The 16,307-nt window shown below is 39.8% G+C and overlaps 1 protein-coding gene across 3 annotated transcripts in view; it reads right to left on the reverse strand.

The window, feature by feature from the left end:
- GRIA4 (glutamate ionotropic receptor AMPA type subunit 4) overlaps positions 1 to 16,307 on the reverse strand; it is a 248,677-nt gene that overhangs the window by 77,863 nt on the left and 154,507 nt on the right. For all 3 annotated transcript variants that reach the window (XM_075140077.1, XM_075140078.1, XM_075140079.1), the window contains exons 5-6: positions 2,582 to 2,635; positions 454 to 612 (exon numbers count right to left, since the gene is read on the reverse strand). In XM_075140077.1, coding sequence (XP_074996178.1) covers positions 454 to 612; positions 2,582 to 2,635 — 213 coding nt within the window. The remainder of the gene's footprint in view (positions 1 to 453; positions 613 to 2,581; positions 2,636 to 16,307) is intronic.

The following is a 16,307-nucleotide window of genomic DNA, read 5'->3' on the forward strand; positions in this document are numbered from 1 at the left end:
GAAAATGATTACTACACCAGGTTTTGAGGTGGATAGAATTTCCAGAGGAAACTCCAAATGAAAATTTAAGGGTAGTAAATTTACAATTGTGGTTATATCTCATATACAGAAGAATTCAGCTGTCAAGAAAGCTCTGCACTCTAAGTGAATCTAGATAACTAGACTAATTTATGTAAAATTGGTTGAAATTAAGTTGTCAGTTAAGCATTTGACCTTTAATTCCTGTCAGTAAAGGGATGAAGTTGGAGAATAAGTGACAAAGGACATTAAAATACATCAGTGAAATGTGTTGCAGTTTGTATTTCTATCATACAATAATAAGGATAGGCATAATTAGTTGCCAGTAACAGTAAGATAAACTGCATTCTCCTCTGCCTAAATATTAAGGTCTTCATTCATGTATTCAATGATGTTAATTAGAAATCTTTGGTAGTGCTTCAGATCAGCCAGTACCTTTGGTGGGGTCTCAGATCCTGGGTATTCTCTCTGGTCCAACTTCTTCCAGCGCTGCATCAGCTTAGTTACCATCGGGGTACTGAAATCTACTAGCTGAAATCCAGTGACATTGGCTCCTCCATGCATAAATCTCTCCAGGGAAATATCTTTGAAACCCTAGAAAATCAATTTAAGATTTTGTTTGTCCTCGTACACCACTGTGGGTCCAATCTGTTCTAGGTCAGCAAGGCAGCATACAGAATGTACAGCAGCAGGTTTCCATTAGAAGCCAAGACTTAAAACCAGAGAATAATGTTGAACCTTTGTTCATAATTTCCATTTGTGTAATAAAGAATGCAACAAAACCAAGAAATAAATTTCCCACATTATTGCTAGGGTGGTCTTGACAGCTAAGCAACACATCGCTGGGAATGGCAGACAGTTTTTGAAGAAATGCCTTTGGCGAATCAACTGAAAAGTGCCTGCAGAATATTAAAGCCTTAATCCAATTTCCATCAAAGTTGACAGATCTGAATGAGCACTGTACTAGTGCTTTAACCAATATATCCCTGTTTCTTTGCATGTTTGCAAAATGAACAACACTTTTGTGTAAATACATTTATTCCAGGATTCATTGTTTAGGCTGAAGGTGTCTGAGATAATGAGATAATATAATAAACATTAGAAGGCAGAGACAGTGCGTGAGGATCTCACCGTTTGTGCAAGGAAATCATCATCAGAATCATACTTTTGTGAAATATGCTGGTGGTAGCTCTCAGGTCTGCTATATATTTAAAGCAACCCCCAACATTGAAAGAAAAAATAAAATACATACAATTCCTGACTTACTAGTTTCTCAGGCTAATTTGTTCAGCACGTGTAAAGACCAATTCTTTAGTAAAATTTGTCTTTAGAGACATAACTGAACTTCAAGAAACTGCATAATGCAAACTGCTAAAGCAAGCTAAGAAGCAAGCATGAATCTTTCTGCTCCTTTCTTAGCTGCTATGTTTAATGCTAGCTCGGAGGTATCTTATTTTTATTTTCTTAAATTCTGATCGGCATTTATGATTGCAAACAGAAGTGTATTATCACACTTAACTTAAAAAAGAAAGATCTAAGAAAAAAAAATTGTGGGGTACTGACCCAATACCCCAGCGAAAAAAACTGTTAAGGACAGAGATTTGATTCATGTCCTGAAGGATACTGATAGTAAATATAAAAGGTGACGCAACAGGAAGTCATAGTACCCACATTACTGAACAGCCAGTAGATAGCAACGTGTGCCCTGCTGAAGTAGATGAGTAGATGTGCCTGTCTCCACTGTATATCCCACTAGCAGTTCACTGCAACATCCGGTTCCTTGTTTACAGCAGCTATTTTGCATGGGAAAAGTTACTTGGGGAACTATAAATTTGTAATGCTGAAAATCTAATTTGTAAGACCTAAGAGAATAGACATGTCTCATTTAAAATGCCCGAGGTTTTAAAAATAATCTGAAGTGATCTTAAGTTAAGGTACAAGTACAGCAAAGCACAATAAAATATTTCATGTCAACCAAAATTCCTTGAGGGAGAGTAAAAAGAAAACAATTTAAAGCATACATTAGACTCTGTCCTACACTCACTGTGCTTGGCCAGGCAGGTATTTCGGCTAGAAGAATGGGTTATTTTAATAATAAAATACTGCATTTACTCTTTCTTTGCCCTCTTCTGAACAATATCTGTGTGAATATGCAGTTTAGATTTAGAGTGAAAATACTGGAAATAGCTGATCTTACAGCAAAATGAATGTTCCCTGGAGAATGTAGAAAAATTACCTCGAGAATTATTATGTTAGTAATATTAAAAAGATGAGTCAAAAATCATAGTGTAGTTCTGTAAATTCTAATTCAGCCACAAGACACACTTAGCAGTCCTTTATGGTACATTGATTTCGACAAAATTTAAGAGAGTAACATTGTGCCCTTCTTGTCTAGATGGCTGTAACAACAAAACCAAGTCCTTTTACGCACCATAAAGAATGTATTATGTGCAACCACATATTAGTGACAAATGGCAAATGTTGTGTGAAGTGCTCTAAATTCAAAGCAAAACTGAGTGTTTCACTTACCAAGCAGGGGTATAATTCTAGAAAAGTATCTTACCAGGTTGGCAACAATATAATGATATCCTTTAACATGCTTTCCCACACTCACAATCTGTGGGAGAGAAATAAGAAAGAAGAAGAAAAAAGAAAAAACAATGTCATATTGTTTTCTCTAGAAAGGTATTTTCATAGCCAGATAGATATAAATTCTGAAATATATAACATCAGCAATATAATGTTGAGAGTCTTTCTCCAGTAAGGTAGCTATAACTTTCCAGGTGCTTAAACATGGGAAGAAATTAAAATGAAAGCGAGTAATGAACTGGTAATCTGAGTGTCTTCCATATGATTGAAAATGTTACTGTAGTATACTGTTTTATCAAATAAAGCAATTATCTATGGGATACAAATTCAGAAAGAGGAGGTCACACATTCGCTAGAAACCCTACCTGCTGATGTACCTTTTCATTTTAAGTAAGTGTGGAATTTATGAATCGAACTGGGTTTTCATCTCTTGGCATCAAAGCTGTTTGCCCTTGAGGTGGTCAAGTACTACGACTGTTATTCAGCTCTTAGTAATATGCTAAAGACTTTGGGAACGGGCATGAGCGAGGATAGAGCAAGAATGGACAGCGAGGCTGCCCTTGAGGGTTTAACCAAAATATAACAAGTGATGCAAAAAGGGAACAACCATGATGTGCAGGTCCTACAGTCCTGATATGGCAAGATCAGGGTTTAGAAAAAAAACTATGCCAACCCATGCCTTGTATCAATATTATTGCCATTCCTATGAGGGAATACTTCTTATCTACTATGCTGAAAAACAAAAATGAAGAGAGAATATTTCGTCAGTAGAAAATGGTGTTAGTTTCATTACAGATTACAGCTGTTTTTACTAAAGAAACTAACAGTAATACCTGCAACATGCAGTTTGCATTTAATACCAGTAAAGAGTCCTTTTAACTGTTATTTTTGATAGTTTACCACTCATTTAGAAAAAGTCTGCTTGCATCCCAAATATGTGAGTTTTTTTCTCCTCATGTACTCATCTCCACAAATCATTTTAGCTTCCTTCCAAATGAACAAATAAGATACAGACAAAAGTTTTCCATGCGGTGCAGGTTATTCAATACGTAATGGGAAACTTATAGATTTGTCTCCTTTCCTGCTTTGAAATCTTAGCTCTAGGCCCTGTGCTGAAGAGTTGGCAACTTTTTGCCTTCATGGATTGCTCCTCATGTTCAAAAGACAGAACAAACACTCACTAAGCCTTGCAGCCCCTTTTCCCAGTGCAGCAAAAAATAATTATTATCACATTTTGGAGATGAGAGCTGCTGAAGGACTGAATAATTTGGCCAAAGAAACCCAAGGATCCAGGATCTAAATCTGGATTAAGACTTGGAAATGTTTGATTCCCGGTTCTGTTGTTCCAGTAAGTCAATTTGCTTCTACAGTAGAGTGGAAGGGAAAATCGAAGGGATGTGGCATAAGCATCTTGTCAGAACTGTTTTAATTTCATTATTTTAAAGTAATAAAGTTGTGCTGGTTTTGGCTGGGATAGAGTTAATTTTCTTCACTGTAGCTAGCATGGGGCTGTTTTGGATTTGTGCTAAAACCGGTGTTGATAACACAGGGATGTTTTCGTTACTGCTTATAGAGAGTCAAGGCCTTTTCTGCTCCTCACCCCACCCCACCAGCGAGGAGGCGGGGGGTGCACAAGAAACTGGGAGGGGACACAGCTGGGACAGCTGACCCCAGCTGACCAAAGGGATATTCCACACCATATGATGTCATACTCAGCATATAAAGCTGGGGGAAAAAGAAGGAAGGGGGGGATGTTCGGAGTGATGGAGTTTGTCTTCCCAAGTCACCGTTACGCGTGATGGAGCCCTGCTTTCCTGGAGATGGCTGAACACCTGCCTGCCGATGGGAAGTAGGGAATGAATTCCTTGTTTTGCTTTGCTTGTGTGCACGGCTTTTGCTTTCCCTATTAAACTGTCTTTATCTCAACCCACGAGTTTTCTCACTTTTACCCTTCTGATTCTCTCCCCCATCCCACCCGGAGGGAGTGAGCAAGCGGCTGCGTGGGGCTTAGTTGCCGGCTGGCGTTAAACCATGACAAAAGTGCATAAGCAATTTGTTATCCTTTTGTTCTTCTTGTTTCCCAACCTCTATTTCGTATTTATAGTCTGTAGCTAAAATGATCTTATTTAGAAAGCAAAACATAAGCTAAACAAATCCCAAAAGACACCACCTTCCCAAGCCATGACCAGCTTGTCACCCTTCATATAAATGAATTGCTTATTTTGGACTCAATCAAACTCCTATTAAGATCAGTGATTAAATACCATTGCTACCATTTTACTGGGGGGCAGCAGAGGGAGAAATCACTCTTTCCCCTATCACCAACTCAACACATGTGGGGACGGTGCTATCAAGCCATTTTTTTTTTGCACTGAATACAAAGGGTTCAAACCCCTGCTGGTTCAATGGCTTCAATAGGGATGTGATCCCTGACACCAATAATGCTTTTACGTCTGTACTCCTTCAGCAATGCATGGTAATGAAAATATTTCTGCCTCCCCATTACAGGGAAACTGATATAGATTAAAACCTCACATTTTAAAATAACTACAGTATCACAGTTTGAATGTAAGTGGACTGACATGATTTAAGACGTACGTGATCTGATAACCAGATCCTCAGCTTGGGCAAATCACTGCAGCTCCCTTCGAGCTCTTGGACGCTGACGTAGCTTTGGCAATTAACACCCTTAGTGATCTGTTCCCTGGTTTGGTTTCGTAACACAAATTGTGACGATCATTGCAACACATCAGTCAAATAATACAAGGACATGACCAATCTGCAGCTGTTGAGGTATGTTAGATACATGTCCATAGTTGCCACAGTCAAAATGAGTAAATACTGCAAACGATTAACCAGATTTGCTTCTATGCTTGCTCCTAGCAAATGCGCGTAGAAATGACTTTAGAATTCCTGGATTTAATGTGAACAATACAGAATATTTAAAAAAAAACATTAGAATTTTTCAGTGTATTCTCTCAAAACTTGTCTTTTAGGGTGGGTGATAAAGGTACACATTTATGTATCATCTAGTTGTCTTAACTTCCTTTATTGTCAGTGGAAAGAGCAGGCACTTTGAGGAAATGATTCATCTTAACCTAAAGCACGTGTCTAAAATTAATTAGACAGCTTGTGCCCTGAAAGTGCATATTTTTCTGCTCTGACTAGAAAAAGAGTTGATGATGATTAGCTCTGATGTAGACACCTACATTTTATATCCCTGATGTTAACTGAGACGAATTTCACCCTAGGAATGTTGATCATGCAGACAGAGAAGAGAAATGATGCTATATGGCTTCTATTTCCAACCAAGATTGGATACAATTCTAATTTTGAATTTGAAAGTGTTTATGGTTATTGATCACACACAGTTTGCAAATCAGGAATTGCTTATGATTTAGGAAAAAAGTGCCTGTTTAGTGAAACAGCCTTCTGTAAGCATCTCATACTTTTGAATATCCAAAATATACATACAGTTACCTTTCTCTCTCAAATACTCAAAGCTGAAGATCATGATCTATAAAATAGGATATGAATTCTTGCTACCTGAAGAACCACCTTTCTCTATACTGTACTTCTGCACTGAGATAAATTGAGGCAATGAACTTAAGTCTTTCATAACAAGAGAAGGAGTTTCTGACAGCTACTCAGCCTGTAATGCAAACTCTCACACTTTTCTTCACTATTGTTTAACTGGTTAGCAGTGACTAGAGCTTTAACAGAGATGAGACCTCAGCCATTTCATACGCATAACAGTAGATATTGCCCTGAACCACAAACTAAACAGATGAGTGCTGGTGAGTGAGGAAAGAATATTTTTCTTCTATGGCAGAGCAGAGAGGAGGGGTAGAAGATCCAGTAAATCTATTCTGAAGGGGAAAAACAAGACTGAGATTTTGACAGATGAGAGAGTGTTCCAGAAAGCCTTTGCTATAGAAGTTCATTAAGTCTGGGGGCACCTTAAAAACCCAGGTACTTTCTCATGCACCCCTAAATTCAGACAGAAGGGCCAAGCTCAGTCACAGTCCAGAGCTGCATCATCTGACATCTACATTAGCAAGCAGCAAAGTCCGTAGGATAGGATCTGTACAGCAAAGGGTGGTGCTAAGGAGCTGGCATCCAGAGCGTGCGCGTTTCAGGGTTTTACTCTGGACTATTTCTAACCTGGTCACCAGACTGAACTCACACTGGGCGCCGGTGCACTTCAGGGGTGCTTCTGGGCACATCTTCTTGTTTGGCATCATCCAACAGAAAACCAATTAATGTATTTCGAGTCCGCATTTGATATGAAATGCAGCACAGTAAATGGCCGCAATCAGGAGATTCACTTCAGAAGAGCACGCTCCTGATACCAGCTAAGATGCTCTGTGTGCCTGTGGGCCCCAGTCTCTTAGACAGGCCCTGAGCATCTGTGGGGCAGGTGGCAGATCCATGCATAGAAAGAGGTTGAGCAGCGAGGACTGTCTTCATTTCAAAAGGAAGGCCCTGAAGAGAGGGCGACGCTGCCACAGGCACCCATGGTGGCTCTGCCCAGGGAGCAGGAGGTCTGGCTTGGCTCTCACCCCGGCCGGTTGCAAAACCTGAGACAGGCCTAGGCATCAAAGGTGGGCTTTGCCAGTCACGTAAGCAGTGATACACCAAACTGCTGATATGGTAGGCCAGGGTCATAGTAGGTCAGGGAGGACCCTCTGTATGTGTAACTGTGCTTTTCATTGCTTCGGGATGCTTCGATTCAAAACTGTCCTAGTGCCAGCAACCTGAGCAAGTGGGATCAGATCCATTCCTCCCCCTCACGTAGTACTTCTTCGTTTACACATTCTAAACATTTATTTTGCTCTGTACTCCCACTCTTGGCTTCTCCTTAAATACCACACAGAGATATTGCACCTAGGTCTCGTCACAGTGAAAGTTTAAGGTGACCTCTTCTTGCTCAGGGAGATTTTCGAAAGAAAGTGTTGGGAAGGGTGAACTGATTTGTGAATTCTTTGGGGAAGGATGAGGGCAGGGGAAAGCAGGATGCTGCACTGGTTTTTGTATATTGATTTGCATGTTTTAATTCAATGACCAAGGTGGCTAGCATCTAGACCTCTTTCATACTCTTATTTGTAAAACTAAAGAAATTATTAAATAATCAACACAGTTCTGAAGAAGAATGAATAAGAAAATACAACCTGCTTCCCAAATTGCCATTTACAGGAAAGACAACAAGAGCCATTCCGTGCATTATCCAGCAGTCACACTATTAGCGAATACTTCATTTCAGTAAATGCAACAGGATAGAATCAAAGAAAGTGAAATATTAAGGCCATTAGGCTATCAAGGTTGTTTCAGAACCTAATGCAACTTCTTTTTTTTTTCCAAATATCATTGTGTATGTGAGTGTCTGTTGAAAGGTGAACTTTGGATAAAAAAAAAAAAAATCAGCCTCAGGCTCTACTCACATTGCCAAATGCATTTATGTATAAGACACTAAAAAGGACAGTACATTGTGAAAATTTTTAGTTGCTGATCTACCATACTGCAATTAAGAAAACACCTTATTCTGATTTCAGTGATTCCAGTGGTAATCAAAAGTAACTAGAATTATACCACTGACTTTAAAGTGTGGTAAAAGCACGGCCTGTGAGATCTGAATCCAACTTAGGCTTTAGACACAACTCTGAACTTTGTGACTTTATCATACAATACTGTTCTTTCCATTTAGCTGAACAATAGCCTGGCCTAGGAAATTCAGAAACTATTCCACTATTGAAAAGAATACCTACCAGTGTCTGCTTTGATTCTTTTCTTTTTTTTTTTCCCCAGGAGTGGCAAGTTCACTGACTTTGCTAAAACCATTTCCAGACTTACATCAGCATCTGAACAGAGAATCAGGCCCCAAGTCATCCTCTGTTCTCTACTACTATGAAATGGATATTGCATATAACTCATTTTAAAAGAATGCTTAACTTCTGTAGCATGAAATGTCCCTCGTTATGATTTCCAGAAGATGGAGGTCAGTACAGCTGGAGTGAAAAGGACTTATTTTCAGTTAAATCTCTTCAAAGGGCGATAGCTGTGCATTACCAATGGGACTTTAACAAAGGTTCTCCTCTTTGCTATTGTGTCACAATCCGCAGCCTTAAGAAAAGGAACACCTGCAATAAAATGAAGTCTGTCTAACACAATATAAAAGGTGTGGAGACTTGTTAAAGATGGAAGATTGAGACCTGACCTGAAATATTGTAGCAGAAACGGTGATGATATGAACCACAACTGAAATGGGATTTTATACAATATCTGAAGCAAGGATAAATCTTTTACAAAGCCATAAAAAAGCAATTGAGAAACAAGCTTAATTTTAACAGCTAGTGCTAGCGAAAGGGCTCTGTTGTTGTGGAAAGGGTGGACTGTTAACAGCCTACAGCCACGAGAGCAGATGTTAAAGAAGGCAACAAACAAAGCAGAAGTGGCTCCTTGCAAATCAGCATTTCTTTCTCTGTTGTGAAGGCAGGTGCTGAGCCAGCACAGCAGTGCACACACCTGCCCCACGCATGGCGGAGTAGAGGGGAAGGATGCTTCCCACACAGCCCCTGTGCCCACAACCAACTGGCAGGGCAAAGCCCTGAGTGGCGCGGGCAGCTGCTGGGGAAGAAAACCTGGAGAGGTGACTCAAAGGCCATTAACCAGTGCCCTGAGCATGGCTGGTTGCTTTCTTCGGCTGCTAAAGTTGTTTGCATTCAAAGCCTACTTCTGTGAAAGGCCCACTCAGAGCTAAAAGGGATATGCAGACTTATAGGGAAAAAGGAGGCAAGGAAAGAGAAGAAGGGTGTAAGAAGAAGATCATTTTACAAATCACCTGAACCATTTGTATTCATCTTTTGTCTTCTACCGCCTATTTCTTCTTTCAGTAACTGAAATAACCTATTTCTCAGGTCCAAACCTCATCAGTTGTGTGGTGCAGTGACAAAATGTATTTTTATTACTGTGCAGTGTGGGACTATTATTGTGTGCAAAACCCCAGCTGCTTCACAGAAAATGAGCCTATGCAGAGCCCCTCCTGGCTCTGCAGGGTGAGGAAGACGTCGGTGGCAGTGCCAGCAGCTGGCTCCCTCAAGAAGTTGCTTAGTGTTGCTTAGAAGCAACTCCGTAGACCTCTAGGGAAAAAAAGCATGGAGAGAAAGGAACGATGAGGAAAAGGCACTTTATGAATCTCCCAACCCCCCTGGGACTAAGAAGAGATACACAGAGCTGCTACTATGTCCCTGAAATAATATAAGTCCAACAATGCTGCTACTGGCCCAAATTACTGTGTGCCATGCACATACCAAATTCTTTGGCTAATGATTTGCTTCTGTGGTTCTGTGTGAGCAAAACTAAACCTGCATTTTGTTCATGCAAATCATAAAGATATAGAGGAAAACTGGAGACAGTGAGAGACGAGGGAAGTCCATGCCATTTCCGACTCAAAGGATAAAGAAATCCTCATTACGCAACTGAACTACATTTAAAAGCAATGCGATCTCTTGATAAATACTTACCTGTGTTATGCTAGTGATCCTTTGTGCCAATGTGCTGCTGCATTCATGAAAAACAGGAAAGCAGAAGAAATTGTGGAGGAATGATTGAGCTAATACTCTGTTTAATTCGACTGGTTAATTTCTGCCTTCCTGTAAGCATTATGTTGTAATTTATTAAAGTACTATGTTTTAATTTATTATTATTATCTTAAATTAATTATGCCAGTGATCTAAATATCATTTGCAAAAATGCCAGTTGCTAGCTTCAGCTAGTGGACACACTGGAAATTGAGATGAGGAAAATCATGCTTTTAAAACCAGAAAAATTTACAACTTGATCAATTTAGAGAAATTCAGCAGTCAAACATTACTTTTTCAGGTTTAGCACTCTGGTGGCAAAATATTAAGAGCAGACCAAGATGGAGTGAAATATGTCAGCTTCTGTACTTTTCTCCACTCACACATTTATTTACTTTCATTTTGATGGTAATAATAATAATCAGTCTTGCTGTGACAGCCTGCTCCATTTTACCCATCAGAGAGATTTGGTTTTCAGTGCTAACAGCTACATATCTCAAGGCTCTTTAAGGCTGGGAAAGCTGAGGATCAGCAATGTCAAACAACACACTGAGAAACTGAGGGAGTTAGACAGCTATGAACAGCGTCCAAGACACTGTGCAGCTACTTCCCTATCATGGTTGTTGATGATAAGTATTGTTAGCTATTATTAATTAGAGTTTATTGGCTTGTAATTTTTACAAGATTAATGATGCTAATACTTTGCTATGTGACAACTTTACATCCATGTTTAATTCTTAATATTACAAAGTACAAAGTACATTCTTTTTATTATTATGTATCAATTCAGCTATGTACATCGATGCATTAAATATGTGCCAGATGCTGCATGGCAGTTTTCACCTCTGTGTTTAATGGCAAATACAGCCCTTGATGAGCAGCGAGGCTTGATCTTGCTGATACAGAGCACTGACAGAGCTGAGAAAACTGGTGCCTGTCTACTGGGAAACATCCCGTTTAGTTCTTAGAGGCAGGCAGGCAGGCAGAGCCCATCAGGTTTGCCTCTCGCCCTGGCCTCTCCGTGCTGCTGCCGCTCACAGCCCGCAGCCCCAGGAGGGCAGGGAGCAGGAAAAAAAGACTGGAATCAGCCTGTTTGGTAGACCAGGAGCCAGACCGATGATCTCTGACAACAAAACTGGTTCACTATGCAAAATTCAGAAGAAAATGCTGCTCACAGCAGACACCTTGGAAGACGTCTAACACACAGAGTGCTGAGGTTTGAGCTCTGTTGGATGGCAGTGGGATCTCCATCCATGGAAGTGTTCAAAATTTGACTGGATGAGTAACCTCATCTAAGCTTGCTCCCTTGAGCAGCAGCAGCATCCAGATGACCTTCAGAGGTAACTTCTAACCCCAATTATTCTGTTATTCTGTTTGTAGAATAGAAATCTGCCTAAAAACGGGTGGGAGAGGATGGAGCTGCTACAGCTGGAAAAAGAAAGGAAATCCATTGCCATTCTTGCAGAAGGGAGAAACATTTTTTTTCTGAATAGAGTCCTTTGTATGTCCATGTGTTTATGTTCATATCTGTGTGTACAAATATAGAAACAAACACTGCAAAAGTTAATGCATATGAAAAAGCCTGAGAAAACAGAAATTAGGAGTAGTAATACGCTCTTTCAGAAAGACGTAAACACAAAGGTCCTAGGCAAATGCAATTACAGTTAACTTGTGTTTTTCAGTTTGCTTTGCTGAGCTTTGCATGAAGGTCATTATGGAGACACAGTTAAACTCAATTCCTAATAAAAATCTGCCCAAGAGGACTATCTGAAATTAGGAAGAAGTAGCAGAGTATTTAGTAGCGGAGAATGAGAAACCAAATACTGGAGAAGCATGTTGCCTGGCTTAGTGAAGGATTTTTTTAGATGTGGTCGCTTAAAGTAGCACAGAGGTTGATCTTATCATCCTGGTATTCCTTCTAGCTGTTTCTGATGCAAGCACATTATGGGTTTGCAAGAATCAACACAAGATGATACACAGTTCACCCACTCATAAGGTATTTTTATCTGAAGAGCTACCTATTGGTGTGCAAACAGAGTAATGAGAAACAAATAAGCTCATCTGTGTAGATCTGTGCCTTATTTTTTGGCCTGACTCTCAGCCTGACTCAACAAACACAGCAGGACAGGCTGCTACACCCTGGATAGGAACGAGCTTTGCAGGAAAGCTCCTGGGGGTTCTGGTAGACAAGTTTACCATGAGCCAGTCATGCACCCCCATGGCAAAGAAAGCCAACAGCCTCTTGGGCTGCATTGCCAGCAGGTCGAGGGAGGTGATCCTTCCCCTCTGCTCAGCTCTGGTGACGCACATCTGGAGTGCTGTGTCCAGTGCTGGGCTGCCCAGACAAGAGAGACATGGGCATACTGGAGTGGGTCCAGAGAAGGGCCACAAAGGTGACTGAGGGCTTGAAGCATCTGTCATATGAAGAGAAGCTGAGAGAGCTGGGACTGTTCAGCCTGGAGAAGAAAAGGTTCAGGCAGATCTTAGTAATAAGTATAAATACCCGATGGGATGGTGTAAGGAAGAGGCTATCTGACCCTTCCTGGAGGTGCACAACAATAGGACAAAAGGCAAAGGATACAGGTTGCCACACAAGGAATTCCAGCTAGATATGAGGAATTTTTTTTTTTTACCATGAGGTAGTCAAGTACTGAAACAGGTCATAAAGGGGCTGCGGGATCTCCATCCTTGGAAGTGTTCAAAATTTGACTGGATGAGTAACCTCATCTAAGCTTGCTCCCTTGAGCAGCGGCAGCATCCAGATGACCTTCAGAGGTAACTTCCAACCCCAATTATTCTGTTATTCTGTTTGTAGAATAGAAATCTGCCTAAAAACAGAATTCAGAGCTCCAAGACTCCAGTCTTTTTTCTGGTACCTTATTTGCTCTGCAGTATTTAGCATGTGCTGACAATGAGAATTCTGGCAGAAAAAGAAATGGGGGACCACAACTGTTAACTTCCAACTTCAGCATTTCATACTTTTGAAAGCTTCCTTACATAATTTTAAATGTCCTTTTGATATAGATGAACAGCAAAAAGAAAAAAAACAATGAAAGGCCAAAAGAAAAGGGCTAAATTATTTACAGTTAACAAAACTATCCATCACAATCTAAATGATTCTTGTATTACACTTTTCAGCTTAATTGTAAAATCTATTTGGACTTCATTGTATATCTGAACACATTTCTGAGCACTGAACAAACTATAAGTAATAGCTGTGAGATCACCTATGGCTGAGCAAATGACAGTCTGCTTCTCTAGTAATAAGTGTTATTAGTGTCTGAAGAAGGAAAAAGAACAAATACAAAGGTTGAACAAATAACATATGTTTTCACTGAAATCTTCAAAATGATTTTCCGTGTTATTCTTCAAATCTGACCACAATTTCATCATTTTATTACACTTCACTCTTGCTTGAAAGTTAGCAAACGAAGAAATAACAAAAGAAATCTATGACATGTATTTACTGAAGGTAAATTATTCCAACCAACTAAATGCAAGTAAAACTCAGAAGAGAGTGATATGACATTTCCTTAAATGTGTGTTTTGCTATATATTTTTAGTCCTCTTTCCTAAGGGAATGATATTTGTGCTACTGAGCTGTGGGTCTGTGGGTCTGTCTATCAATTTTCCAGTGAAATATTTTTTAACATATTTGGCAATTTCAGCTATATTGAAAGGAAGACAATGCCTCTAAGACATTGTCTAAGACGTCTAGGACATCTAAGACATGTAAGACATTAAGTCTGTACAGTCCTTATTAATACTGGCCACTGGGTGAAGAACAGAGACCCATATGTTTTTGCCACCAAAGGCATAAGAAGCACCCAGAAACTACACCTCCTGTCTGACAGCTACTAGCCAGCACGTGGGTACTACCTGGTCAGTCAACTTGCAAATATTTCTTGATTAGCCATAGTAAGTGCTATTTCGTGCTTGCTCAGTATATTTTTGTAACAAATAAAAACACATTTCTTTTGTAGGCATATTTACTCTGAAACATGAGTTCGGTATTTCAAATAGAAATTCAGTAAATATATAATAAGATTAAAGTAATGATTTTCTAATTTTGGCAGATAGATCCTTAGGCTGATTTGACTTCTGATTTTAGGTGAATAAGCCAGAAACGCAAATAGATACATTATTTTAGAATGCGGGAAGAAAAATAAAATGAAAAGTAAGAGTAAGAAAAGAAGGAAAATTCCTAGTGAAAAGTGAGAGAAACACATGGGTCTGACCCTTGCTGTGCCATATGCAGTAAATGACTACTTTGGCCTGGACTGTTCAGATGCTGTACTACTTGCTGCCAATATTAGTGATTAGTTGGTAGGAAATGGAAATCACAATGTTACAATGTGTTTCAAGTATTCATTGCAATTTAAGCAGAAAATTCTTTGTATTAAATTCAGGGAGCACTTTAGAAACACAACTTGGAAAGAAGAGAAACAGAAGCAGAGAATTTTCCACCTCTCTCACCAACTTTCATCTTTTGATTCAAACAGAATATTTTGTGCTTTTAGAAGACCACCTGCTGAAAGTGTCGTGGTTCACAGAAGAAAGAGTTGTTGATAAACAAGGACATAACAGTCCTTGACAGAAGAATATGAATCACTAGAAATGCATTCTGCTATATAAGCTATATGTGTTATTATGAAACTGTGGAGATGTCATTTTATCTTTCTCTGTCTTTGTTTTATCTCCTTTTTTCTATCTTGTCCCGGTAAGCTGGGAAGGTAATGGTAAAAATAATCTCTAATTTCATGCATGTAGGAAAATGGGGCTTTGTCTCTGTTTCTAGCCATTTATGCAATACAAATAAAGACTATCATAGTTTGTTTTTTTTAATTAAAAACGTGGCTTATTTTTCTTATGGCTGTGTATGAACAGATGAAACAAAGGACCAGGTAAGTAAACTGGGGAGACACTTCACCAAATTTAGCGAGATCACTTATGAGGTTCTAGAAAACGTTCTGTTAAGCATAAAGAGTCCTCCATAACTGAGTAGATGTGCTTTCTCCAAAATGGAAACACACTTCCTGGAAGTTCTGGGAAAAGCTGACATGAAATAGATCTTCATAGAATCATAGAATGGTTTGAGTTGGAAAGAACCTTAAAGATCATCTAGTTCCAACCCCCCGGCCATCTTCATTTTACTGCTTTTGTTGCTCTTGTGCAGCACTGAAACACACTGTTTTGGGATTATTTCTGGGGGTGAGCAGCAGTGGTCATTCCAAGCATTGCATCCCCTTCTGTCAAGGACTGCGGAGCTGCCCAAAGCACCAGTGCTGCCGAGGCTGCCCTGAGTGGCCACAGTAAGGGAACAGTCCACGCTCAGACCCACACCACGCCCAGCCATACACCAGGTCTAGACTGGTAAATTAAAATGGGTCAGGACTTGCTTGCCCTCCCCAAAGGCAAATCATGTGCACCACTTAAAGTGGGCAAGTAAAGAAAACACTTATGGCAAAAGTCTGATGTTTGTGGTCTGTCTTTCAGAGCCTGGGATTGCAGGATGATAAGATCTGCCAGAGGAGTGTAAAGGAGGAGTTTCACTCACAGGTAACAAAAAGGTTTTTCTGGTTATTGCTGTTGTAAGATATTAGGGAGGTAAGGTGTTCTTTCACCATCATGAGAATGAAGTCTAAGAAAGAGATAAAATCATCTTGGTATGCTGAAGTTACAGGAGATTCTCGAGAGTAGGTGGAGATCTACTGACTCAGATAGGCTGAAGACACTGTCTGTCTCACTGATGAATTCAAAGCAACAATTCTGTGACCCTGCAGAATTTTATGTCCATTGTTGTGCTTAAACAGGGCTTTGAATCACAGAATCATAGAATCATTTAGGTTGGAAAGGACCTTTAAGATCATCAAGTCTAACTGTTAACCTAACACTGCCAAGTCCACCACTAAACCACGTCCCTAAACAACATATCTACACATCTTTTAAATACCTCCAGGGATGGTGACTCCACCACTTCCCTGGGCAGCCTGTTCCAAGGCTTGACAACCCTTTTGGTGGAGAAATTTTTCCTAATATCCAATCTAAACCTCCCCTGACACAACTTGAGGCCATTTACTCTCGTCCTATCGCTTGTTACTTGGGAGAAGAGACCAACCCACA

The sequence above is a fragment of the Calonectris borealis genome, chromosome 1, assembly GCF_964195595.1.
Source record: "Calonectris borealis chromosome 1, bCalBor7.hap1.2, whole genome shotgun sequence".
Taxonomy (NCBI): Eukaryota; Metazoa; Chordata; class Aves; order Procellariiformes; family Procellariidae; genus Calonectris; species Calonectris borealis.